The sequence below is a fragment of the Podarcis raffonei genome, chromosome 15, assembly GCF_027172205.1.
Source record: "Podarcis raffonei isolate rPodRaf1 chromosome 15, rPodRaf1.pri, whole genome shotgun sequence".
Lineage (NCBI taxonomy): Eukaryota > Metazoa > Chordata > Lepidosauria > Squamata > Lacertidae > Podarcis > Podarcis raffonei.
In genome coordinates this window covers 2,185,820-2,213,321 of record NC_070616.1, presented here as the reverse complement: position 1 = coordinate 2,213,321, position 27,502 = coordinate 2,185,820, and the positions used below count along the sequence as shown (strand labels likewise).

The 27,502-nt window shown below is 42.2% G+C and overlaps 2 protein-coding genes across 7 annotated transcripts in view; both read right to left on the bottom strand.

Annotated features, from left to right (window-relative positions):
- Positions 1–1,609: 1,609 nt before the first annotated feature.
- Positions 1,610–21,653, bottom strand: NSRP1 (nuclear speckle splicing regulatory protein 1). 3 transcript variants are annotated; one of them, XM_053366551.1, is made up of 7 exons: positions 21,534–21,653; positions 18,861–18,942; positions 10,700–10,756; positions 7,227–7,358; positions 6,427–6,634; positions 5,534–5,642; positions 1,610–3,232 (listed from the first exon to the last, which is right to left on the bottom strand). In XM_053366551.1, exons 1-7 carry the CDS (start codon positions 21,551–21,553, stop codon positions 2,293–2,295), a joined length of 1,548 nt encoding a protein of 515 aa, XP_053222526.1. In that variant the 5' UTR covers positions 21,554–21,653; the 3' UTR covers positions 1,610–2,292. The 3 variants fall into 3 exon arrangements, with proteins under 3 accessions (XP_053222526.1, XP_053222528.1, XP_053222527.1); XM_053366553.1 differs by lacking the exon at positions 21,534–21,653 and adding an exon at positions 21,341–21,456; XM_053366552.1 differs by lacking the exon at positions 21,534–21,653 and adding an exon at positions 21,167–21,192.
- A 2,963-nt stretch (positions 21,654–24,616) lies between these two features.
- EFCAB5 (EF-hand calcium binding domain 5) overlaps positions 24,617–27,502 on the bottom strand; it is a 45,532-nt gene continuing 42,646 nt past the window's right edge. For 3 of the 4 annotated variants that reach the window (XM_053366540.1, XM_053366541.1, XM_053366542.1), the window contains one exon: positions 24,617–26,334. In XM_053366540.1, the coding sequence (XP_053222515.1) occupies positions 26,108–26,334 (227 nt within the window). In that variant the 3' untranslated portion in view covers positions 24,617–26,107. The remainder of the gene's footprint in view (positions 26,335–27,502) is intronic. The other variant, XM_053366543.1, reaches the window with a different exon arrangement.

Sequence of the window (27,502 nt, the reverse complement as noted above, 5' to 3'; positions counted from 1 at the left end):
ATCTATAGGGTCACATATTGCCCATCCCTGCGTTACTAGGTTCTAGTATTATGAAGGGGGGGGGAGCTTCTATCCGCTTTCTCCACACCACATATAATTTTATACACCTCTGTCATGTCCACCATCACCCCTTACTCACATTTTTTCTTAATTAAAAAGCCCCAAATATTGTAACCTTTCCTCCTAGTGGAGTTGCATAGCCTTTTCTGTAGTTCCTCTGTATTGTGGAATTCTCTCCCAAGAGAGGTTTGACTGGCTCCCTCCTTTTTTCTGCCAGCAGGCTAAGACCTTCCTATTTCAACAGACCTTTGAAAGCTAGGTGCAGAAGATGTTGATAACTGGTCTGTCAGGACAACTGATATTTTAAAGTTGGTTCTAAACGTGCGTTATTGTATTTCAACTATTGTTTTCAACCAGTTTGTTTTTATTACTTTGTATTTTAAAAGAATGCTTTTTAAATGCTGTAAGCCGCCTTGAATCCCAACCTGGAAGAAACGCACAATATAAACACATTAAATCACCATCATCTACCCTTTCATAAGCTATAAAAAAGTGGCTCACAACACATAAAATACAGAAAGATCAGTCTATAAATTATGCTGGAAGGCAGGAAAACACAACTGCATTGGACCTTATTTTAGCAAACTCGCTACATTTGTAAGATAGTTTGCCTCTTTTAAAGTTTATTGAAAAAATGCACCAAGTAAAAACCCTAGAGGTAGAAAAAGCTCATTAGTGCCTAAGACAGATCAGGCACAACTAAGAACTGGTGTTTGCCGAAATCTAAACAGAAATACAATCCTGTGACGTTATCAGTGACACGGTCCTTGTTGTTTCCCTCCTTAAAAACTCAGAAGAGGGAAAGAGGGGGAGAGAGAAAACACGCTCGCAAAGCCCTAGGAAAGCACATCTCTATTTCTGGAGTTGGCAAAGACACCATCACTATGGTCTCCATAACAACAGCAAGATACAAACTTCCTTCCCGGTGGCTTCCCAGGACACAGGATAAAAAACACATGATGCTTCAAAACAAAAGGCTTGCAAGAAATTAAGACTTAATTCAGCAAGGTAAACGACAGCACACAATACCCCAAACGCCCTCAAACCTGCACTGTAGGGCCGTAGCAACTGAGGGAGTTAATAATCCCCAAAACTGATTTCTCAATCGTAAGCAGCGTAGTAAATGTAACAATAGTGATCTGAATTTTTCTTCTTCTTTTTTTAACTTCAAACTTCCAAAATAATTTGGTGCTGATGCATCACTGTTAGAAGAGGAGGTTACCGGGAGGTGAGGTAAGAAGGACGAGTGCTTCCAAGGGTTTTGTTGAAAATATATTATGAAAACATTCCCTCTGCCAAAGTTCTCACTTTGCCAAGCTAAAGGTAGGAGTGTCTTTTATGACAGCTTTGTAAAACCTTGGCGTCTTATAACACACAGGACCTGATCCAGAGAGCCTTCACACAACAGCCTGTGTGTGAGGAACTTCCCCTGCCAAGCATATGACTAGCACTGCTGACTCTCTCTCCCCCTTACGTATATGTCACTTTATCATGCTTGAAGGGTGCGACTAAGAAGTAACACAAACACAAAACAGTGTCAAGGGCGGCGTAAGATTCACATCTTTCATTTTATTTCAATGTTTCTGCACAGAAGAATTAACAAAACTCCAAACAAAGACTCCCCACATTTAAGTTCACTGTGGAACTAAGCGGTGGTGGTGGTGTTTTTTTTAAAAATAAAACAAAACAATAATATTTTTTGCTTCTGGGCTTATTTGTATTCCTCATTAAGTTTGGTTTTCACACTTATTTTCCCCTAGTACCTGTGGCTGGACAGCAAGCTCTAGAGCAAGGATGAGGACGCTGTGGCCCCCCAGCTGTTGTTGGGCTCCAATCCCCAGCAGCCAACAGGACCAAGGGTGATGGGAGCTGTAGCCCAGCAATATCTGGAGAGCCACAGGCTCCCCGCTCATGATCTAAAGGAAACCTCTGTGAGGCTATTAGCCACAGGCTGGAGCTCACTGCACTGAAAAGACAGAGCATAAGCAGGTACTGAGGTGCAGATTGTCAGTGTGAACAGACCCATATCAAGCTATACACTCTGTGTCCAAAAGTCATACCTCTCTATCCATTTCTCCTGCAGAAAAGGATACCCTTTTTAAAAATCCTCTTAAAATGAATGGCCTGAAGCTACTGTACTTCAATTCCTGTGTACAATTCCCTCCTGCCTTGGTATTCCCACCAGCGATAAGCACGTGTCACCTTCCTCATATGCTCCTCCTGAAATGAAACCTAATCCTCTTCTTTTTCTATGTAAGACTTGGTGCCCACACGGGCAATCTGCCGAGCCAGGTAGCGGTCTCTTGCTGACATCACTGTCTCCTCGTTACTACGCTTTGCAAATTTGCTCTGGCTCTCTGGAGGTTTCTCTGCTTCCTCTGCTCCCACCCCTGAAGTCCTGTGCTTCAATTCTAATGATCTCTCAGAGTTGGGGGGGTTTTCTTCCCTACTATCACTTTCTGGAGCCCGATGGCAATCTTTCGCCAAGGGCCCAGGGCTACTACTTTTCCTTTCTTGCTGCTGCTGCTGCTGCTTCTCCTCTTTGTGTTCCTGTGCCCCTTTGTCCCTTTCCCTTTCCCTGTCCCTGTGCCTCTCTCTGTGCCTCTCTTTCTCTTGCTGTTCCCACTCAGAATACCTTTCCTCTCTGTCTCTCCATGTCTTCAGATCTCTATCATAATCATCCCTCTCTTTCCTGTCTTTTCTCCTCTGCTTCTCATCCTGTTCTTCCCGTCTCCTATGATGGTTCTCGGGTCTAGAGCGCTCCTCTTTTTCATGGTGTCTGTGTCTTCTCTCACGTTCCTTTTCCCTGTGCTGCCCACTTTTTTCCTTCCTTCCCCCGCCCTCCTCTTTCTCTGGATGACTTGAAGGCACCTTTTGATGGCAGCTTCTCTCCTCACTGGATGACCTTGAGTCCCTTCGGCTCCTGTGATGCCTGGAACTCTCCCCACTCCGGTCAGAGTGGCCTTGCCTACTCTCCTTTTTGTTGCCAGTTCCGCTGTTGGTGTGTGCTTTAGCACTGTTCTCCTCATCACTAGTATCCATTTCCAAGTCACTGTCTGCATCTGGGTTATCTTCTGCTTTTAGAGGAATGTGGGAACTTGTCCTCTCATCCAGGTTTTTGCTTATTTGCTTGGAGTCGCAGGAATTCCCACTGGGTTCTTCTTCCTTTATCCTACATTTTTTTTAAGACACAAAATAAAATTCACTCCCTGCCAATTCAGAACAACCTAGCATCATATCTTATCCTCCAAAGCATACAACCACATTTCTAAGAAAAGCATGTTTTCATGTTGTCAGGAATTTGTAGAAAACTGCAAGTTTACCGCATTTATTTCACAACAATAAACAGAAACTCCATGATCCTAGAGAGGATCCACCTCTGAACACCAGGCACTGGGGACAATAAATAGTGCTGGCCATTATTTTAATGCCGTGTTTTTGGATGCTTCCAAAAAAAAACTTTCTGGCTGCTACTTGAAACTAACAATGCATAATTGAAACATGTGGCATGCATGGCTAAATATTCATCCCTCAACAGAATGTGTGTATCAAATGTTCAGCTCCTGATTTGTGTTAAACAAGGTACCAACAGCAATCCTAGTTGGAGGGATTCATATTAATATGGGTTCCTTATCAGTTGTCCCTCACTACAGACTGCAAGTGGAATCAGACAAAACTCACTCTGGTGTGCACTCATTTTGCCTACTGGAAGTGATGGGCAGAACATGTAGCAGTCATCACAGCTGCCATCTGTAATGAATGGTTGGCAAAGCCATGAGGCATAACAGGAACACGCTTTCAGGCAGTATTTATCACCACCTGTTTTTCTGTCATCTATACCTGAACTTGTTTGGTTCACATCACGTGATCTCATCACATACTGGAGTAGGGTTCAGGCCCAATGATTCTCAATCCATGTTGTAAGCTTTGACTGGCAAGCACTTTAACACCCGTAAATATGACTCGGGCTTTGGATTATCTCCAAATTAGCACAAATAAGCTGTGAACATTTATTAGTATTAATGAAACAAGAGCTGCAAGATTTTCCGTTTACCAGAAAAGGAGAATACTACTTCCTTATAAAGGATGACTACACTATTGCAAAATAGTCCCCCAAAGAGGGAAAATGAGATGACATTCTCTTTAGTGACAGATATGCTCCAAATGCCCCAGTGACAGCATCTGTAACATTATGAGACATTTGTATTTTGCTGATCAGTACAGCCTTATCATGTTTCTATACATACATTCAAGAGATATTCCTCTTCTGGAAAGATTAACACAAGACAAAACAAGGTGGTAACAGCCGAGAGTATAATTATAGCTATCAAACTGATAGGACCAGGGAAGTTACAATGTTTCAGTCTTGGGTAGTTAATAAGGAAGCTAATATTTAAGGATATAACCCACACTGTTTACTTCACTAAAATTACCTGTCCAAGCAATCCAGATTCTTCACCCAGAAAAGCAAAATTCTGCCACATATACATCAACTGGGTAAAAGCTTATGTAATTCTAAGTCACTTTAAGACAATTTATGTAGTAAGTGATTAATAAATGCAAATAATAATGATGATGGTGATGATTTTGAACCTGCCTTTCAAATTAAGAGTGGACTTTGGCTAAGGGAAGGTAAAGCCAGCCTGAGATCTGTAAGTCACTAGTGGCACTGCTGTTTCTATAGCTTGCTTGGAAAAGGACACATGCACACACAGAGAGACTGTTTGTCAGGGGACATTAAGAAACATGCTAAGGTGTCAGATTTTATAGCTGGTTTTCTTCTAGAATGTATTATGGACTCTACCTGTGTCTGAAAAAACTTCTCCCTTTGTTTAAAAAACACGTTAATTTCTTTTTTTGTATAAAAAGAAACAAAAGGCAACCACAGTGATGCACAGAGCAAATATGAAACATTTAAAAACAACTAAAAGAGAGCACAAAATGAACAATAAAAACAGACGCAAATGGGAAGAAGTATAGCATCATGCAATTAAAAATGTGTACAAAAACAGGAAGGAGACAGCCTTCCATGTCTCCCTGGTAACATCCCAAAGCCACACTGCCACCCCGGTGAAAGAGAACAGTAGTTTAATTACCCTCCATATGTTATTATTAAAGGATCACCTTGCAGGTCACAGATGTCTTGGCTTGATGCCAATAAGCCAGCCTAGGCTGCTCCCCACTATACTCACATCACATCATCTGTAAGGAAACCTTTCTTCATTCATCCAGAGAGAGAGGAGGCACCCACTTGACCTCTGACTGCCATCCCACCCAAGAGTGGAGCAAAAATTCAGTCCCTTCTTTATGGTTATCAAACACCATGCACACACTGGTTAGAATGAAACTCTCCATTCTGAGCTGAGGATTGCTAACTGGGACGAAACTCTGGCTCTATTGAGCTCAAAGCCATCAAGGAGATGCTGAAACTGCGACTGCCAGAGAAGCTGATTTTTCTGCATTTCAACCTTACCTGGCCTCCCGAAGGCTGCATTTGGGCATCTCCTCTTCCCCCACTGCCTGGTTTAGCAGGTGCCTGTAAAAGCCACTGAGATCCTTCTGCTTGGTCACATCCAGACATGCTGAAAAAAGGGAAGGACATAAAATTAGGAATTATCATTATTTATCAATAGAGCAGCTGGGAGAAAAAGCTTCATTGCAATTTCCCACATTGCCTGGGATATCTGGAACAAAGCAGGGGTTGTACACAGTACTCAGATTATAGGGGCAGTGATGGTGGGGAACAGCCTCCTTAGCTACTGTTTTTAGAAAGTTATTGAGGAGAGAATGGTGTGGCTAAAACTGGGGATGCAGCACGGATGGAGTTTGAGGGTCTCATCAAGTGCCACCTATCTCCCATCTCTTGAGCACTAGGGAGTATAAGCAGCTGTGGTTCCCTCTTCAAAGAGACATGAAGGGGGCATTTCAGAATAATCCAACTGCTGATCACTGGTATGCATACATGCAGTCCAAAAAAGAAACCCAATATGGCAATTCTTAAAAACCACATACACTTCTTGTGCTGTGAAAATGATATTGTGATACAGTGCTGTACAGTGGCTAAGTGTTTGCTTTGAAGAGGGGAGATTTCCATACAAACCCAAGTTTTCTTTAAGCAAATGTCTCTCTCCCCCCCGCTTACTTCACAAGCCGCACATTATCCCAAACCAAAGGAACAAGCCGGGAACAAAAAGACTTCCCATCTTGACACCTCCTCAAGGAGACAATGTGTAAAGGAACACAACCAAATCTGCCAGATGATTCCTACTTAAAGGTCATTTAGGCTACTGTGAGTTCAGAGTCTTGACAATTTGGTTCCTAACACCCATGAGAGCAATCTATCAGCACCCTGGTCATCTTCCTCACCCTCAATTGCTGCCTCCCTCTTCTCTCTTTCCTCCTCCTCAGCTCTTTCTTGCAGTTTCTTCTTGTAGGCCGATGTTACAAAGGCTTCTTTGTCATCAAACGCGCCACCTTCCAGTTCACGTTCTTTCTGAATCTTCTTCTCCATTCTCTTTTCCTGCTCCTTCTTCCTTAGCTCAGCCGCCTTGAGAATATTTTGGATGTACTTGGGCTGCAAAGACAAACAGCAATGAAGAAATGGAAGAAGACTGAGATTACCTGTGGCAAATAAATCGAAGATGCTGTGAATATTGTGGCATACATTTTACAGAAGCTACTGCTGCCCTTCTGAGCTGTCATCAGTACCAAGGCAAAGTTATTGAGCAGAGGCCCACAAAATCTGCTTGGTATCAGTAGCCAGGTGAAATCTGTGCTTGCCACCAATCCTACTTGTGATGCTACACTTAAACCCCAAGGCTTGCAAAAGATAATTCTCAGTTCTCTACTTTTTAGCCCTCAGTTCTCCATTTTTGAAGTAGGAATAGGGGCCCATCCCACATGACAGTTGAAGGTAAACTTGAAAGAGGTGATGCAGTTTGTAAGAATAAAAAAGTGTCACTTGAATGATAAATAGCAGCATCAGCAGATCCCACTCCTGAATTTTCCATGATGTGCAGGGAGTGTTAACCTTTGATTCCCTTCCCCTCAGTGGCTTCACATCCCTCTTGGCCTCTTCCCACCCACAGCTGGAGGTCTTCACCGCCCCAAACATCCCTAGTGTAGAGAGGCAAAGACAGACATCATACTCATTTCCAGGTATGGACCTTTTTTTCCCCTTTCCCTGCAAGTGCGCTGGCATGACTTTCTGCCTTCTTTTGCTGTATGTCGTCGTAAATATTGTCATATTCATACACTGTGGAGTCTTCCGCCAGTGCCCTCTGGATCTCAAGCTTGGTCTTTAAAAGGAAGGAAAGAAAGGTTATGGTATTTTCATTAGAGTCTTCCAGGAAGCTAGTCCAGCAATGTATTATCTATAATTATCTCAGTTAAGACAGAAGCTGCAAACAAGAGACTTTTATTAAAAACATTTAAGGCGCTAGTGCAGCCTTCCAGATGGTTATACAAGAGAAGTCTTCTCCTCCTTGCTGCCAAGCTTCTGCTTCCAAAGACCTGTGCTGTTTATTCACCCCTCACTGCTCCATTCTGGAAGTTTGTGCTAGAATCTTAAAGCCAAAATAACAGCCCCATCATGTGGCCCTGTGTCTCTGACTGGAAATGCAGCACATGACTATTTACCTGTGTTGAGGATGTGCTCTCTGACTTTGGGCCAGAAAAAACATAAGACAGAGACAGACAGCCACTGGAATAGAAAGCTGATACAATGGTAGCGTTAGTCCATCATGGCAAACTAAAGGTAAAGGTAAAGAGACCCCTGACCATTAGGTCCAGTCATGACTGACTCTGGGGTTGCGGCGCTCATCTCGCTTTATTGGCCGAGGGAGCCGGCGTACAGCTTCCGGGTCATGTGGCCAGCAGGACTAAGCCGCTTCTGGCAAACCAGAGCAGCGCACGGAAACGCCGTTTACCTTCCTGCCGGAGCAGTACCTATTTATCTACTTGCACTTTCATGTGCTTTCGAACTGCTAGGTTGGCAGGAGCAGGGACCGAGCAACAGGAGCTCACCCCGCCATGGGGATTCGAACCACCGACCTTCTGATCGGCAAGTCCTAGGCTCTGTGGTTTAACCCACAGCGCCACCCGCTTCCCTAATGGCAAACTATGGTTTACCAAAAAAAAAACAGAAGTTCCCACTTTGCTCCTCTCCTCTAGACAGCAGCAGTAACAAACACTCTTGCCTGGCTTAGAGTTACATCCAAGGATCACAGTTTGTTTCACTCTAAAAAAACCACAATGTTGCACCATGGTTTGTTCTCTCCTATCAACAAACCACATTCTGCGGGTTGGACAAAATGCTAACCCAGAGATCATGGTTAGTGCCTGAGCAAAATGAGAACAATCTTCATGGTTATTGTAACCTACTTTGTCTCCCTGGCCAAAGAAACACTATGATTGATTATATATACAGAGAAGTATGTGTTCATTTTTACGCACACACAGGTAAGGTCTATAACAGGGACATCCAACTCCCAATAGTATGCAATCTATTCACAGTATAAAAAAACTGGCAGTGATCTACCCATTGTCGTAAAAAGACTGGCAGTGATCTACCCAAAGTTGTGGAGGGTTTTTTAGGAAGCCAAAATTGTGGGTTGTTTTTTGTTTTTTTGTAAGGAGATCGCTGAGGGGCCAGAGATCAACCAGGAACTCCCCATGATCTACCAGTAGATCGCGATCCACCTCTTGGGCATGCCTAGTCTATAACATTCCCATCTTCCCAGTAGCAAACCCAAGTGTGAGTCTAAGTTAACTCTACCACCTTGCCCAGAAGCCCCAGGGAGCAATTGAGTAAGCCTTCTCCCTTCCCTACAGGAAACCAAGGGGCCATGAATGTTTCCACTAGGTGCAAACCACAGAGATGTTTTCTCTCATACTCATCATAATCTGCAAAACCATCTTCTGTGTTTATGTAACCCAAAGGTCAGTATTTCTATTATAGAAAAAATTATTGGCTCCATGTGTTTTCTCTCTATCACAATTTAGCCAAGTGTGGTGGAAATCTAAACAGTGGACAAGTTCCTTTTGTTTTCTCATAGTATTAAGACTTTCATTCTGAAACAAAAGTTACACAAGTAGTCAGTCAAGGAGTCCTATATTTGATGTCAGAGAAGGAATTTGCCTCTCCTGGTGGTTTTTACAGTGTGGATGCTAAATTAGTCTCCACGTTTAATGGTGCATTGTAAACTATGAGTAGATATATGGCAACCTGCTTCAAGGCTTGCAGCAGGGTTGTTTTTCTGTAACAACTTGACATAGCCAAAATAAACCCAAGAAAAATAGAGTTGTATAAAAGCGGAACTGTTTATTACGCAAACACAGTCATGGAAACTAAAAATTCAAGCTTTGATATAAATTATGTCATTGTTAATAAGGAAAGTGTTGCAGTTCCAAAACCGAGTGCCAAGAGGACAGGGCTGGTGTGTAAAATTATGAGGATGAATCACATAAAATAATCCAATAATTCATTTATACATTACACGAATATAATCTTTTTTAAAAAACTATTATGAAAAGAAGAACAGCTGCCACTCTAATTTTTTTAACACTTGCTGCCAAAACTTGGTGAAATATACTGGTTGACAGCCCTATAGGAAAACCATTAGCCTTGTCAGGTGCCAGTGTTAACCTCCTATTTCTAAACATTTGCACTGGTGTAGGACAGCCAGGTAAATAAGCCTACCAAAGTGGCTGGTCTGGATTTCTTTTCTACTGTTGGCTAAAAAGCTAGACTGCATTTCAATGCAGGCTGTAGAACACGCTCCTCTGCAACAAACATGAAACTGCGGTCTGCCAGCCTCTTGGCAGGCTAGTAAAAAAAAAAGTGCTTTCTACCAAGCAGATTTGTGGAGGAGAGACAAGAGTGATCTGTCTCTCCTCTACTAGATTGCTTACTTACCTGAATGGAATTACTGATTGCCTATGGCTACCAGGCAAGTTGTTACATTGAAGGCTTTACTAAAATCTTACTGGAGGGTTGGGGCGGAAACACTAGCATTACCTCAATGCATGAGAGTGGAAAGTCAGATTTTAAGATGGAGCATGCTGTCATGGTTACTGGCCTTAAAGGTAAAGGTACCCCTGCCCGTACGGGCCAGTCGTGTCCGACTCTAGGGTTGCGTGCCCATCTCACTTAAGAGGCTGGGGGCCAGCGCTGTCCAGAGACACTTCCGGGTCACGTGGCCAGCGTGACGAAGCTGCTCTGGTGAGCCAGCACCAGCGCAGCACACGGAAACGCCGTTTACCTTCCCGCTAGAAAGCGGTACCTATTTATCTACTTGCACTTAAGGGTGCTTTCGAACTGCTGGGTGGGCAGGAGCTGGGACCGAAAGACGGGAGCTCACCCCGCCGCGGGGATTTGAACCGCCGACCATGCGATCGGCAAGCCCTAGGCACTGAGGTTTTACCCACAGCGCCACCCGCGTCCCTTTACTGGCCTTACCCTGTTCTAATTTAGGTGGCATGTTCCTCAGGAGAGAGCATTCTCTCTTTCTATACATTTCAGGGCAAATTGCCATATACACTGATATCAGTATAACAACCACCACCATATATATATTTGTATAATGAGACCAGAAACCAAGGAGCAAGATGTGTGTGTGTACACATATTGCCAACTTACTTGTTTCATTGCTTGCTTTTTCAAGGCTTCTCGTTGAAGGCTCTCACCCACAGAAGACTGAAGAAAAAAATATACATATAAATATGCTATTTTTGTTTTGTATAGCCTACAATAGTTTAAAAAATAAATAAGGTTGCAGTCCTAAGAACACTTGCCTGGGAGTATGCCCCCAGAGAGACTGACTTCCAGTATTAATATGACCATGTTGAAGGCCAATACAAGTTTGCTACATTTTCAAAACAGCTTAAAAGCAAATAAATATGGAAGGTCATCAGTAGAGAAACACTGTCATCGGCATCCGCCAACTAATATAATTTTCTTTGTCCATAAAGTACTGTATTGAGAAGAGCTATGTGGTCAACATAGCCATCTGCACGCTGATAACATATTAAGTCCCAATGAAGACGGTGGGACTTAAGAATAAACATGGTTATAATAATAATTTTATCACAGTGGTACCTCGGTTTCCGAACGCTGAGAACCCCAAAGTAATTGCTTCCATTTTGAACGTTTTTTGGACATTTAACAGCTTCTGCTGCATTTTATTCAGTTTTCTCAATTGACTTTGCCAACTGCCCTTTGCGCCTCGGTTGTCGAACCGTCTTGCGGAACAGCTTATGTTTGACAACCAAGGTTCCACTGTATTTATGCCCAACCCATCTGGCTGGGTTGGTCCAGGTACTCTTAGGATTAGGAACACAGAAAGCTCCCTTATACTGTTTTAGTAAAATATTTATGTTCAAACTGTTGTTTTTCCCTTTGTTAAGCATCGTACTATATTACAGCTTATGATGCAGGTACATTAAAGGTACCCCTGCCCATACGGGCCAGTCTTGACAGACTCTAGGGTTGTGTGCCCATCTCACTCAAGAGGCCGGGGGCCAGCGCTGTCCGGAGACACTTCCGGGTCACGTGGCCAGCGTGACATCGCTGCTCTGGCGAGCCAGAGCCGCACACGGAAACGCCGTTTACCTTCCCGCTAGTAAGCGGTCCCTATTTATCTACTTGCACCCGGGGGTGCTTTCGAACTGCTAGGTTGGCAGGCGCTGGGACCGAGCAACGGGAGCGCACCCTGCCACGGGGATTCGAACCGCTGACCTTTCGATCGGCAAGCCCTAGGCGCTGAGGCTTTTACCCACAGCGCCACCCGCGTACATTACTACATTAAAAATTGAGAAACTCAGCCTGGGATCGGGGCTGGCTGTGAAATAGACCTGGGCCAGATCTCAGCTGCAGCTGGAGAAGATGTTGCTCTTGCTGAGAGGCAGCAGCAGAAAGGCAAGGCAAGGCAGGACACTGGCTGGGCCCTTCATGTGGATTGTGGCAGATGCTGTAGGCACCATATAGGGCTCCAACTCCACGGGGATGTGTTGGGCTGTTGTCAGAGCTCACCTAGCACCAAACATCTCTAACTCAGTTACCTAAGCCTGCTCTGAAGATGTAAAGAGCAATTCAGTAATCACAAAGTGGTTATTTTGTAAGTAGGATACCACACCCACCCACCCACCTCCAAAGCATGTTATGCGGGGAGAAGAACATCACACTAGGAAGCAGTGTATTAAGAACAGCAATGGAAACAGCCCTGCTAACTTAGTTCAGAATGCAGTTTCCTTATTCCCAATAAAGTGAAGCACACCAGATCTCTTCTTCACATTTCCTAATTCTACATAGATCTGCAACTCCCTGTGTTTGCTGAACAAATGTAATTACAAAGACCACTTGTTTATAGAGCATTAGCAATCAAATATTCCTTTCCCTCCACCAGGTGACAGGGGAACATGAAAAATATCTTTTTTAACATTTTGGCAGCTATCGTAGTTTTCCAATCCTGCCATGACTCATACTGAACATCAGCTTTTCTTACAAGTGGAAGAACTTTTGTCACCAGCACTTCATAATACTAAAAAAAAAGCAAATGGAAAACAAGCAGCAGGTAATTTTTTATTTTATTCTTATACATTGATGTCCAAGTGGGATGAAGAAAGCTGACTCACCATGACACACAGCAAATTCAAATTGACTTGAATATTAATTTGCTCTCGCAGAAGTGCCATGTGCCATTTTTCTTGTTTCTGACACAGAACTGAACTATCAACAATAAAGGTTCTCTAGGTGGTGAACTGCATTCATGTATGCTGCTTTCCTACCTCCTTGAAGTACCAAGCAAATGTTTGAACAACTCTTTTATGCCAATGTACTGTGGTGCTGAATCCAGGACTGCTCACCTGAAGCTTCACATTACAGGGGGTTGCACTAAAAGACCCTTGGGGTCCTTTCCAACTTTACGATTCTATGATAGGAGTGGCTACAATGAAGAACTCTTTGTATGCCCCTGTAAGAAGGCACCTAGAACCAAATACCAAGTGCTGTAAAAGAAGAGGAGAGCTTTCACTTCTGAACTCCGCAATGGCACCTGGCAGGCTGCTGCTGGAGGGAGAATACTAGACTAGATAGACCTTTGGTGTTCATCCACCATAGCCATAGCTGCATTAATAAACCCGGCCACGGTCAGTCTATATGTCATTCTTTTATCATGAAGAAACAGGTTTGGGACTAATTCAGCTGGACAATGTATCAAAAGCACTACACAGGAAGCATAGATCAACTGACCTTTGGAAGATGCTGATTGCCCTATCCATGACCGATTAAGAAACATTGCTTACTGGCTCTGAAGGAAGGTTGGCCATGCATGCAGAAGATAAAGGTAAAGGTAAAGGTACCCCTGACCATTAGGTCCAGTCGCGGACGACTCTGGGGTTACGGCGCTCATCTCGCTCTATAAGCCGAGGGAACCACGTTTGTCCGCAGACAGATTCCAGGTCATGTGGCCAGCATGACTAAGCCGCTTCTGGCAAACCAGAGCAGCGCACGGAAACACCGTTTACCTTCCCGCCGGAGCGGTACCTATTTATCTACTTGCACTTTGACGTGCTTTCGAACTGCTAGGTGGGCAGGAGCTGGGACTAAACAACGGGAGCTCACCCCATCGTGCATTAATTGGCTCAGAAAATATGTCTTCAACCTGAGGGACTTAGCTAATTATATTTCAACTCAAAATAACTGACATATTTTGTCCAACATTTTCATGAAATTGGTCTGTTCTTCATGCATAAGTCATTTCTCTCCATCAAAATATTTAAAATTCACAATAGTTTTCCCCAGACCTGCCTGTAGGCGGTTAAGTGTACTAGTGTCTGGAGATTATGCAAACAATAAAAGTAATATAGAGGCCTCAATTTCAGTACATAAAATTCTAAAGCGGTCCACCTGTCATTTGTTTGCACAGCGCGCCAAGAAGTTTAAGGAAAACAGCGCCAGCACAAACACCTCTTCCAGAGCTTTATGGGTGACAATTTCCTGTTGTGCTGAGAGGATTGATAGATGGGAACTTCCTGTTCTTTTGTATTATTTCTACTTATCAACAGGTCGTTTATTAAAGAACCTTACGAAGTCAGCAATCTGGCATGGGATTTCTGTTTGCCCCCAAACATGGTATTCTTTGGAGACACAAAGCTTGAACTTATAATATAATATTTTCTGAAAGGGAAAACTCTCTTAACCCTGCACTAAAAACACCAGGAAATGTGTTGCTCCCTAAAGGGAAAATAACTGAAACACAACGAGAACTGCAGAGTTTGTTCCCCATATTGCAAATCTTTTAAATTTTTACTTTATTCTATCCATTTTCATTATTCCTCTTTTATTTCAATCCTTCTTTCATGCTTTTGCTACACCTGGTACAGCCTTCTCTTAGGCTGCCAAACTGTTTTTTTCTTCTTGACACAAAGTACCCTTTTAAAATAAGATTTATAAAGTGCTCCAACAGCTTCACAAGCTCTTACCCCTGCCTATAAAGCAGCTAGAATGGATGAAGAGCATCACTCCCTCTTTATCTTGTGGATCAGATAAAAAAAAGATATTATAGGGTTGTTCTGGACTGCACATTTTTAAAAAGTATTTCAACTATTTATATATCACTTATCATTGTAGTCTCAGTCAGAGTGGCTGGACCAAACAGACCATTTTGGATTCAACTGTCACATGAAACAGATTGGCAACACATCAAGGTGTGTGTTGGCTTCTGGATTAGAGTGAAGGAAATGAAGGTTCACAGAAATATTGGATATGCTGACCTCTCTTCCATTAAAGCTACACAGAGCAGCAGGCTTTAATAACTCTTGATCTTTCTTTTCTTTTTTAAGAGTTAAACTCTGTCTTAAGTGTGTGGGTGAAACTCCACATATTGCTTTTATTACTAGTTAACAATATATTTAGCATCAGAAGCACAAGGTTTGTCACAAAATGTTCACAGCATTCTTTGTGAATGATAGCATTCAATGAGCTCCTTTTAACTTGTAGAACTATAAAACTGCAAACGGGACACTGTACTACCTTTTCTTGTTTGACTAAACAGGGTTTGAAGCAACAGACTCCTGACACCCACTGAGGCTGCAGAGAAGAGGAAGAGGGGTGCCCTGCTCCAGAGTTCTACAAAACCCCATTTTTCACCAACTGCAGATGGCTAAGTCCTTCTGCTTCTTCAGCATTTACCTCTTGCTGCACATTAAGATTGGAACTGCCTCTGTGACCACCTGAGTGAAGTTCTATCTCTAACTTCCATTGAAACTTTCCTTAACGCTCACTTTTTCCATCTCTCTAAGTACCCCCTGCCTACATTTCCTTCCCATTCCTCCTTTGTTTCCTCTGTGTCAAATTTTAGTCTGGAAGCTCCTTGAGACAAGTATCTGCCCTCTTGTACTACGTAAATATATCTTTCAAATAATTCATACACTTCTTGAATGTAAAAGAAAACTCCATGGAGCTTACAGAAAGCAACAGACATGCTGATAGCACCAAATAAATAATTTTAAAAAATTAAAAACCCAGAACATTATTTTACCTCCTTTATGCCTAATACAGCATCAGTCCTAAAACTAGTCCTGTTCTCCATGCATACTCATACACATTCACTTCGCTGTATAACTTGGAAATTATAAGAGAAAGATTAAACAACCTCTCAATACAGCAAAGAAAATCTTAATGAAATATGCATAGTAACATTTTTTTAACGGAACAAAAGTTTTCTATCTAATATATGATCACCATGGCCAAGTCAGGTGTGCAGGTTTGCTGGCATGGACTTTATTAGAGTTCAGTTATAAATACACCATCTTCAGACACGCAAGGCGTAGTTTTTGCTGATATGGAAGCAGCCAGGAAATGAAACCCCTCCCAAACGCAGCTCCTTATCTCGGAAAGGCCTAAAATTATTACTAAACTAATAAAGTAATTTTGTTTTTTAAAAATGATCTTATTTTTTGGTTGATGATAAAGGCAGTCGCTGGATTTATTACCTACTTTGTGGGCTGTGAAATAACATGGGGAGTTCTGTAAGATGCTTCCCCCCCATCACCCGCCATGCCAGATCAAAGGGACAATATAAAGAGGCTATCATTCTCCTCTGTACACTCTATTTACAGATGAGAGAACCTGTTTGAAAAAATCATAATCAAATTGTGTGTGTGTGTGTGTGAAAAGCCAATTGTCAACCACCCATTAAAACCAGTGATGATGCATATTTTTCTTCTCTTTAAATAGTACATTAGACTAGAAGTTAGTAAATCATTGCCTATTTCTCATTAGTTAAGAGAAGATCAGGCGTGGGCAAGAGCAGAAATAGAGTGTACAGGGGGAAAGTGGGGAACCTAAGGATACTCTGGGAGGGCACTGAATGTCAATGAGAAAACTCTAAACAATTTGTCTACTGGGCTTAATGTTATAAAGTTTAGCAACTAAGAATATTGCCAGCTGATTTTTCTTCAGATCGGCATCATTAAAAGAGCTAGTGACTTCATTTATTTTTAAATGAAAGTTGAAAACCCAGGGGAAAGGTCGGGGGTACCCCTGAGGGTCCCAAAGAAACAGCTTGTTTCCTTTTACCCATTGTGTTGAACCAAAGGTGAACTGTTCCAGAAGCTTTGCTAAAAACGCCATCTTGGTAGTCAAGATAACCCCACAAATATTTGATAGTCGTTTTAGCAATGAGCTCACTTGCTTTGATATAAGCTAATTGGCTTACTTTGATGCTATCCTTATCAGTGGGCTTTGGACGCTGGGCTAAGCCCAGGAAGGGGAACTATCTGTAAGATTTGGGAATTTGCCACCTATGCCTTCATCTAGTTAGGTGAAATGATGTATGCTGCTTTGTGTATATTTTATTTATTTATTATATTTATTAGTATAAAGAACATATGCATGTTTGCTTGGGTGCAAACAAGCCATCTCCTTGTTGCGGTATCTGTCCTGCGTCTGCAAAGCCTAGATGAACTGGCATGCTACTTTGCTGTAAGTCTATGCCTTCTTTAATAACGCACTAGAATTGGCCATTCTGCTGCTGTTGACATCCTTCTTTGGTATTCCTGCATCCGCCTACTCTCATGAGCCCTCCTTTGGGCCAATGATTCAGAACAGCCATAGGGATCAGAGAACATCCCATCCTTATAGCTTTGCCCTGGGTTTTGTTTCTATGCGATAGGGAGTTGCTTCAACCTGAATTAGATCGTTGGTCCATCTAGCTCAATACTGCTGACACAGGTCTTTCCCAGACCTAATTCAAAATGCTGGAGATTGAACCTGAGACCTTCTGCAAGCAACACATGTGCTCTATTGTTGAGTTACAGTCCTGCTCCAAGGCTCTTCTACGTCACACCTAAATGTGACAAAGCAAACCAAATCCAGTAACTGGCTTTTTATATATACAGCACTAATTGACTTCTTCTGTATTATAATGTGAATTGCTATAAACCAATCCAAAGTTTAAATTATGGCACCTGTATCTTTAACATATTTTTGTAAAGTTTTTTATTGTATAATGTATTTAAAACAGTCTAAGAGATAAAACTTAGAAGATGAAAAACAAAACTATAAAATTGGCACGCAGAATGAGTACAGTTGCACATGGGTTAAAATAACAAAGCCTAAGTAAAAACTTTCATTGTTATCTGATTATCAAGTATCGTTTGAGATTTGCCAGGCTTGTAGAAAAGTTAGTTTTGAAAATGATGGCTCTGCTGTATATGTCATAAAAGACTGCCAAATCATATAAAAAGTGCCTGGATGTTCTAGTCCCTATTGAAATCTCCAATTATACAAAGGGAGATTTGTCAGTGAATCTAGCTGTTAACCAGAAGGTTGGTAGTTCAAACCCACTCAGGGATGGCTGTATGCAGGATTCCTGTATTGCAGGGGGTTAGACTAGATGACCCACAGGGTCCATTCCAACTTACAATTCTTTGATTCTATGTGTAATATTCTTAATTATAGATGTATTCCAGAGTGAGTGATACCAAGTGTCCCGTTTTCCATTGAATTTAAATTACTATTCCTGCTCCTAAGATCAAAGTATCTTCAATGTATTGATAAGAACCCGGGTTGTGAAACATCCTGAAAGCAGCAATACTGATCCTTCATCTATGAGAACTAAGCCTATTTATAGACTACATAGTCCTTCCACACTGCTTGCAAATAATTTTCTCACAAAGAATAATAGAAACAGATACTTAAATGATGGTTCTATGGCATACAGCACCCTCTACTGGAAAAACAATTTATACTATGGGGGGTTATTTTAAAGTTAACTTATAAGGTATGCCCATATTCCCTGTGTATACTGGGATCACATTGTCAGATGAGACTTCTGAGCCAAATGCTTTCTCAGATTCGTCTGACAGAAGCAAGGAGTAGCATCTTCTCTCTACAGTACTTGTAATTTGTCTTTATGGAACTCCATCCCAAGAGACACCTGAATAGCCCACTTTTTTAAAGGCCTTTAAGGCGGTAGATAAATCCTTCCTCATTCAGAAAGAATTCAGCAGGCTGGCTAGGATGTTCAACAGCATATAGCTATGCAGGTCTACCCAAAAGTAGGTCGCAACTGAGTTCAAATCGAATTACTCCCAGGATGCTTGGCAGAATACTAGGCTGATTTACTGATCTGCTGCTACAGTGGTTTTGAACCTGTATTTTAGTTAGCTTAAATAAATAAATTTAAATTTAGTTTTAACTGGATATTTGAAAACGGCATAGGAAGCCTCCGTGTATATATTGGACTTTGTCCTCTTACAAACATAATAAATGAAACAAAGCACAACAAAAAACTAACCTCGTCATCTGAGTCATCCATAAACACTGCATGTTTGACAAAGGTTTTCTGCTGCGCTTTCTTGGGAAATATAAGTCCATATCTGTGGAGAGAAAAATGAATATTGAATATATGTTCAGTAGTCTTAGTAACGTATTTTTCAGCAAAGTCTGAAATGTAAAGAAGAAACACAAAACAGCACTAGCTTCGCTGACAGCATGGAAAACAGGGCCTTGACTGACTGACTGCAGCTACCAAAGCTGAGGCTGCTGAACAGACTCTTGGGCTGGAGAATTGTGGCTGTTGTTTATGTTAATTTTTTGCATCTTTATTTTTTAAATCTTATGAGTTATACAGAAATTGTTCAATTTGGTCATGTACTTCTTAAACCTAGACAGCATCTTAAAAAGTAGAGACATCACCTTGCCAACAAAGGTCCGTATAGTTAAAGCTATGGTTTTCCCAGTAGTGATGTATGGAAGTGAGAGCTGGACCATAAAGAAGGCTGATCACCAAAGAATTGATGCTTTTGAATTATGGTGCTGGAGGAGACTCTTGAGAGTCCCATGGACTGCAAGAAGATCAAACCTCTCCATTCTTAAGGAAATCAGCCCTGAGTGCTCACTGGAAGGACAGATCGTGAAGCTGAGGCTCCAAGACTTTGGCCACCTCATGAGAAGAGAAGACTCCCTGGAAAAGACCCTGATGTTGGGAAAGATGGAGGGCACAAGGAGAAGGGAACGACAGAGGATGAGATGGTTGGATGGTGTTCTTGAAGCTACCAGCATGAGTTTGATCAAACTGCGGGAGGCAGTAGTAGACAGAAGTGCCTGGCGTGCTCTGGTCCATGGGGTCACGAAGAGTCGGACACGACTAAACGACTAAACAACAACAACACTTCTTATATGTTTTATTTATTATGATTACTTTTGTTATGTTTGTAATTATGTAAAACATGATGCCATTCAATTAAGGAAATTAGGCAAGGAGACATGGTGAATGTTCTTTCTGCTTTTATAAATCAAACCAAAATATGTTGGGCATTCATACTGGGTCAAGTAATCTGGATTCTTGTATCTGCTCCTAATAATTTATTTTTCTTCTCTTTACATTATTTTCATATTCTTATATTGAGTTAATGTTTTAGCCACACTGAGAGTGCCACAAAAGGCTATAACTGTTTTTAATAAAAATACCCAAAAAAAATTATTAGATCAAAGTAATGAAGTGAATAAAACAGTATTTTTGAAGGAAAAAGCATACAAGTGGGTCAGAAGCATCTCTGTTTTTAGAGAACCCGCAAGAGTTACAACAGGTGCCATTTGGGAAGAGGCATCATCTCCTCTGTGTCAGAGAAAGATGCTTCTTTTAAAACAGTGCTTGCCAACTGCAGTTTAAGTGCTTGCATCAAAAATAATAAATAAAGTACTTTTAAGAACCGCCATTAATGGAGGAGGCGGCTTCTTTTCCCCAACTAGCAGCAGTGTGACATAGTGGTTAAAGTCACATTCCCAAACTTGCCACACTGCAGAGTGTAGATGTTTTGGACTCCCATCAGCCCAACCCATCACACCAGTACAAGGCTGGGGCTGGAGGGCACCAGGTGGGCGAAAGCCTGAGTTAAAAGTGTCAAGACTAGGCCTAGGAGAGACACAGTCAAATCTCCACTCCACCAAAGAAGCTCGCTGGGTGATCTTTGGCCAGTCACTGTATTTCAGCCTAACCTGCCTCACGGGATTTAAGTGGAAAGGCACATAGAATCATGTACACCACCTTGAGGTGGGAGAGAAAGGTGGGATATAAATGCAATAAATAAATAAATAAATAACACAGTGCAACCCAGGCTCCTGTAGGGTTGAGTCTTGGGTTCAGGGAGGAAATCACACACAGTGTGGCATAGTGGTCAGAGTAGCCTTTCTCAACCTTGGGTCCCTCAACCATGTTGGACTACAACTCCCATCATTCCTAGCCAGCATGACTAGCGGTCAGGGATGATGGGAGCTGTAGTGCAAGGACGTGTGGGGCTGAGAAAGGCTGAGTTAGGGGGTCAGACCAACATCTGGGGGCGACCACAGTTTGAACCCCCCACCAGGCCATTGCTGCTCAGCCTAATTATTGTTAATTATTGTTCACCACCTTGAGCAACTTGGGAGGGAAACGTGCAACGGAAATGCAGTAAAGAATGATAAATAATTGGGAGGGGAGCCTTGTTCCTCTTGGTTTCCCCCCAAAGCCCCACTTCACCTCCAAGTCTCTGGATCAGACCCGCCTCGCCCTCCCCGAAAAATCGCCTCAGTCCTCCTCTCTCTCAGCCACCCCGAAATCACCTCAGCCCCATCTTCCGGCCCTACTTTCCTCCTCCTCATGCCCCCCCCCAGCCCCCACCACGACCTCACTGCCGCCTTGGCCTCCCTCCCGGCAGGTGGTGCCCCCTCCTCGGAAAATAAAATAAAACCGCCTCGGTCCCTTCCTGGGTCTTGTCAGTTTCGACGCACACGGACCCAGGCCGGGGGTTTCCCCTCTCCCGGCTCCGTTTCTCCTCCACGCCGCCCCTGCCTTTTCCTGCCCCGATTCCCACCCCGACCCCGCGGCTCCTTCCCTTTGGCTCCTTCTCCACCCCAACCCCAAACCCAAACCCCATCCTGGTTCCCCCTCAGCTCCGCGGCCCCTTCGCCTCCCCTCCCCCACACTCACTGCTTGCTCGGAGCCGCCATCTTGGCGACGCAGCGCGAGGGCGGGGCGAGGGAGGGAGGGGCGGAGGGCAGCCGCCGCCGCCGCCGAGTTGCTCTTTCCCGCCTCTTTTTCTCGCCTCAGCCTCTCGCTCGGCAACTGCGGATTCGACGCCGCCCCAGATTCGCCAATGTTTATTCCCACACACTCGCTTAATTCCCCCAATTATTGTTATTATTACCGCTTCAGGGTCTCTTTATCAATATAATTTCCCCCCTAGCTTATTCGTTCTTTAAAATATTACCACCTCAGAGCAGTGCTGGAGTTACTGTATAAGCTAAAGAAGCTATGGCTTAGGGGGGGCCCCCAAAAAAAATTAAAGGGGAAAAAACTGGATGTGCATTTCCAAAACATAAGATAAAAAATGAATGAAAGAAAACCTACATACAGTAACAGTGTTTTGTGTTGTGTAGGCTCCTATTTCTTAAGTGCAAATGGCTTTAGATACCTATTAGGTCCTTAAACTACCATATAGCATATATTCAACACAAAAAACAGTGACATTTGTTGTTGACAGAGGACAGATGGACATATAAAGGGTCCCATTCCCTTCAGTCGCTTCGGGCCTCATCAAACCTAAATCTGGCCATGCTTCAGAGTCTCTTGGTCATGGGCAATGTCACAGATCTGGGCATGGGGTTAGTCAGGATTTTTGTGGGGGGGCAGGACTTTTATTAGGGGGGTAGAACCGACGTGATTGGTCCGTTACTTAAGTATTTCTTTTGTTTTACTTGATCTAGTGGGGGGCAGCTGCCCCCCCGGCTATGCCAGTGCTCTTGATCAATATTTTCCCCACCTTTCTAAAAAAAATTTATTACTACCGCATCTGCTTCTCTTCATTAATATTGTATTTTTCTGGTAAAAGGTAAAGGACTCCTGAACGATTGAGTCCAGTCAAAGGCAACTATGGGCTTGCGGCGCTCATCTCGCTTTCAGGCTGAGGGGGCTGGTGTTTGTCCACAGAGAGTTTTCCGGGTCATGTGGCCAGCAGGACTAAACCGTTTCTTGCGCAAAGGCACACTGTGACAGAAGCCCAGGGCCAGATTTAAGTTTGATGAGGCCCTAAGCTACTGAAGGGAATGGGGCCCTGTATATGTCCAGCTGTCCTTTGTCAACAACAAATTGTCACTGTTTTTTGTGTTGAATATATGCTATATATATGGTAATTTATGGACCTAATAGGAATCTAAAGCCATTTGCACATGTTGCCATGCAACCAGTCCATGCAGAATGTAGGCACCCTATACAGTGGTACCTCGGGTTACATACGTTTCGGGTTACAGACTCCGCTAACCCAGAAATAGTACCTCGGGTTAAGAACTTTGCTTCAGGATGAGAACAGAAATCGTGTTCCGGCGGCGCGGCGGCAGCAGGAGGCTCCATTAGCTAAAGTGGTGCTTCCGCAGTCCCAGATTTACATACTGTATTAGTATGAATATTACTAGGTCTTTTATAATGTCAAGCTTAAAATTCCCTAAAATTCTGACCCCACAGTTTAGTGAGGGCATGGGGGCATGGACACACACAGAAAAAAGGCACTCTGCACGTGCTCAGGCAGCTTTGCCCCAACATCATCATTTTAGAAAACATTATCTTTTTATTTAGAAGAATGAGCCCTCTACAGGACCTTAATGGGGGCTGTTATGTACTGAAGTTCTCACCCTGGGCCAGCAGGGGGATACTGTAGATAGTTATGCAAATGAAGGATCGAAAGTGACGTTCAGTGATTCAGCTCAGTTCAGAGGATGGCCGCATCTGGCTGTGCTCTGATGTCCATCGATCCCATCCTCGTCGCCAGTGTTAAGTTGTGGGCGAACATATCAGACGACACGGCGATTCTTCCAAAGCAGCTCTTTATTTGTAAGCTGGAACAGAACTAACTGAGGAGCTCAGTCAGCCTGCTTATATAGAGCTCCAGAACAATGTAACTGTTGCCATTTTCTAAAACTATCCAATCACTGAACGTCACTTTCGATCCTTCATTTGCATAACTATCTACAGTATCCCCCTGCTGGCCCAGGGTGAGAACTTCAGTACATAACAGGGGCTTTGCCACAAGGGAGTTCCTGTTGTTACTATTGTTACTATTATGAAAAGCAGCCCTTATGTCATGAGGAAAATATTTATGATCAAGGTTATTTATGAGAACATTTCTATACCGATATTCATAAAAGATATCGGAGCGGCTTGCAAAGCCATACATACCCTTCAGTGCAGACCCAGGCCATCAAGCCCAAGGACATGGAGAAGGTTGCATTGGGATCTGCTTGTACTCTTGGCACCTGCCCTGAACATCACTTGTCAGAAGGACGGGACATGGGTTTAACTCAATGACTAGTAAGTTAAAAGTATTTTACATTTCTGTTAGATCAGGACTCCCCTGTTTGGTGCATGTGCTTTTTCAGGGACTGAATAGTGTGAAAGATTATGTGTCATTGGGCGGCAAGGGGAAAAGTGTGTGTCTCTGTATGAACTTTTTTTTTAGTTATTTTGTTAATATTGCTTCATAGCAGTGCTTTTCCCCCCCAGGGGTACTCAAGCGTATGCAATATTGGCACATTTTGTTCTAGAAGAAAAGTTGTAATTGTGATATTTCACTTCTTTTTAGTTGCTGGTGTGCTAATAGTGTTTTTGTAGATTGCAATTGTTTTACTAATTTACTAATTATATTTTATGAATTATGCTGTACTTGTGATGTTCAAATATATTGTTGTTCTTTACTGTTTGTAAGCCGCTTTGAGAAACATTTGAATGGAAAGCAGTATAGAAATACAATAAATCAATACCCATATAACAATTCAATAAAAACCATTAAAAAATGAGCTCAAACGTTCCACTAAACATTACAAAAGGATATTTTCCTAACTGCTAACATAAGCCTGGTGGCATTATTAGTATTATTAGTAACAGTAGTGTTAAAACAACTATGCTTGTCATGAGGAAATGTGCACAAGAATAAGGGTGCTTTTATTATTATTATTATTATTATTATTATTATTATTATTTAAAAACCCTGTTTATCATGAGAAAAACAAGTCTATACAAGATAAAGTGTGCATTGTTATTTATTAATTTAGAACACCCATTCTTGTAATGATGCAAAGAATGTGTGCAAGCTTAAATGTTTGATATTATTATTATGTACTTCAAAATTTATAAAATCTACAGTTGGGCAATACCTTTATTAGGATGAACCAAAATGTCCACAGGAGTGGCAAGCTTTCGGTTTTGCCAACAAATTTTTGTTTCATCTGACAACAAAGATAATATGCTTCTTGCTTCAGAAACACTGCTTTTACCTTATGCAAATTTAACTCATAGAATAACCAGTTGATTGAAACATGAGTAATTGATTTTAAGATTTATGGGTTCGACACCTAATATGCCTAATACTCTGCCTAGTTTTTGACCCCGCAGTGGGGTTTACAACGAAAAAAGAACCTGAACCCAGGACCAACACTGTCCATGCCGGTATACAAATTCATTTGTATGTGCATTGATGTGCCTTTCAAGTAGTCCATAGCCTCATCTGTCACTTAACCTTTAAAGATGCATTACGTAGACATATACAAACATCTCCAACCCTCTTTTTTTATTAGAAAAAGCTATTTATGTTAGTGCAGAATTGCTGGTGAACGAATTCTGAGCTGACAAAGACCTTTTAGTATCAATATTTTGCTAAGGACACTGTTCCCAGGAACATCATTGCAAAGTGCTTGAAATGTCACCCCCCTGGCCCCCTGCAGATATTCACTTGCTGTTGTTCAAGCATCAGATAATCAGAGGAATCACAAATTGTAATAACACTGTAATCAATTTATCAGGCAACGTTAAAAGCAACCTATAATCTCAAATTACAGAATATTAGGTAGATATGCCATTGTTTTTTGTCGGCTAAAGAACGGAGAGAAAACTTTTAATTTCCCCAAATTTTATTAAAAAAAGATTCTGCTGAAAGATAAATTATTGCGAAGATGGAATCTTGCATCAGAACACTGAAAAGTGTTGTCACCTCAGGCTCCAGCCAATGGAAAAGCTCTTAGTTGCCTTAAAATGAGAGCGTAGGTGTGCTTCCCCTTGGGAACAAGTGAAACACAAACTGTCCCTTCATCATGTCAAGCTTAAAATGACTTCTAAAAAGCCACTTCAGAAAGAAGAGCTTTGCTAAACACACAATTTAATTTTGAAGCTCTTTTCTCCTTCTGCCTGCTGCTCTTTTTAATCATCTGTGAATTGTGTAAACTTGAAAGAGGTACAAGTTGTAATTTCCCTTCCCTCTAATCCCCCCCTCTGCTGTCAGAATTAAATGGAAGTTGGGAGCAATCCACCTGGCCCCTGAAGGTCACTTTATTCCACCTATTGCATCAGAACATTTCCCTCTGAACATTTTTAAGGCTCTTATCTAGCTTGACAAAGAAGTGTACTGGTAATTTCACATCCAAAAGCACATGGACACACTCGACAAGCACCAACTATGAATAAAAGGGGGTGTTTAAAAATTCTCTAAATGCTTTTTTTTTTTAAATCACAAAACAATTTTAAACTAAAGGAATGGCAAAAGTGTAGTTTGTGTTTGCCGAAATCTGAGATGACCTAAGCGACCGAGACAGGGTGGGAGTGATGAGAGCTGTAGATGATGTTGCCATGCTCTGATGATGCTGAAGTTTCTTTGCCAGCTCTATTAATGATAGGCAGGTGTTCACCCAGTTGTAGAGATACTCCATTGGAGCTGAGCGAAACTTCCACACAGCTTTTCTGTGTGCACCTAATTGAAATAAAAAAAATCACAACATGCTAGTTGGCTTACATATTCCAGGTCTACCATTGCACGATTCAGCAAAGATGTCTGGTGTCATGTGCTATCCCTTTGTGCAAATCCTCACTAAAATTAATCATTGGTGTACTCATAGCTTCATGGCCATGATGTTTCACTTGACTGATTTCCACTTTTGACTGTGACCTCATGCACTCCTTCCAGTTCTGCTCTTCAGGACCTTGTGGGAAGGAATGATTCCTGGGACTTGCTGGTGCATGCACAAAACCTTGTGTATGAATATTTAGATCCCATTTAGTGAGTTTCTCATCAACAGCTACCTGGAATGGACATTATGGTGGATTGTTGAGTTGTTGGTTGGGGCTCTTGCATGGATTATGGTTGTACATTAAATCAGCTGCTAACGGCATTATGCATTAAGGTCTGTATAGTTGGGATGCAGTCTCAAAATGAGTTCAGAACAAAGTTAGCTGTATGAACAAAAGGTAGAATGAAATCTGAATCCAAAGCATAATGTTAAAGCACATTTGAAGCACATCCAATCCCCTCAAAGAATTGTGGGGATTGTTAAGTGTTGCTGGGAACCCAGTGAGGGGTAAACTACGATGCTCAGAATTCATTGGGGGAGGAAAAATGCTTCAAATGTGCTTTGGAAATAAAGTGTATATACCCATCTCAATTGTAGCAGTGGAAGAGCAAGCCTTGAATACAGAGAGCCATGAATACAGTACACAGTGGCTTTTGTGTGAACTAGGAATTAAGTTTTAAGTTTCCCTTTCTGTTCTGTGCAGCCTGCACAGAGTTTCCCTTCTGTTTTGTTTGCTACTCTGTTGTCCCAACTAGGCACAGCTAGCTTACAGAATTAACTGCTACAAGATGTGGTCACTACAGCCATTAACTTTGATAGTTTTCAAACTCATGGAAGATAAGACTACCATTGGAAACTAGTCGTGATGGCAGTGCTCTCTACTGTCATAGGCTTGCCATTTGTCCAGAATTTCCTGGACGTAGCTGGTATTGTCCTTGTAAACAGCATGCGGACAGAAAATGCTGAAATGTTCGGGAATATCCAGATGTACGGCAGCCCATGTCGGCAGTGTTGATTATCACAATTTTTTTTTAGCTCAACAACTTTTGATGTTCACTTTTTGAAATAAGG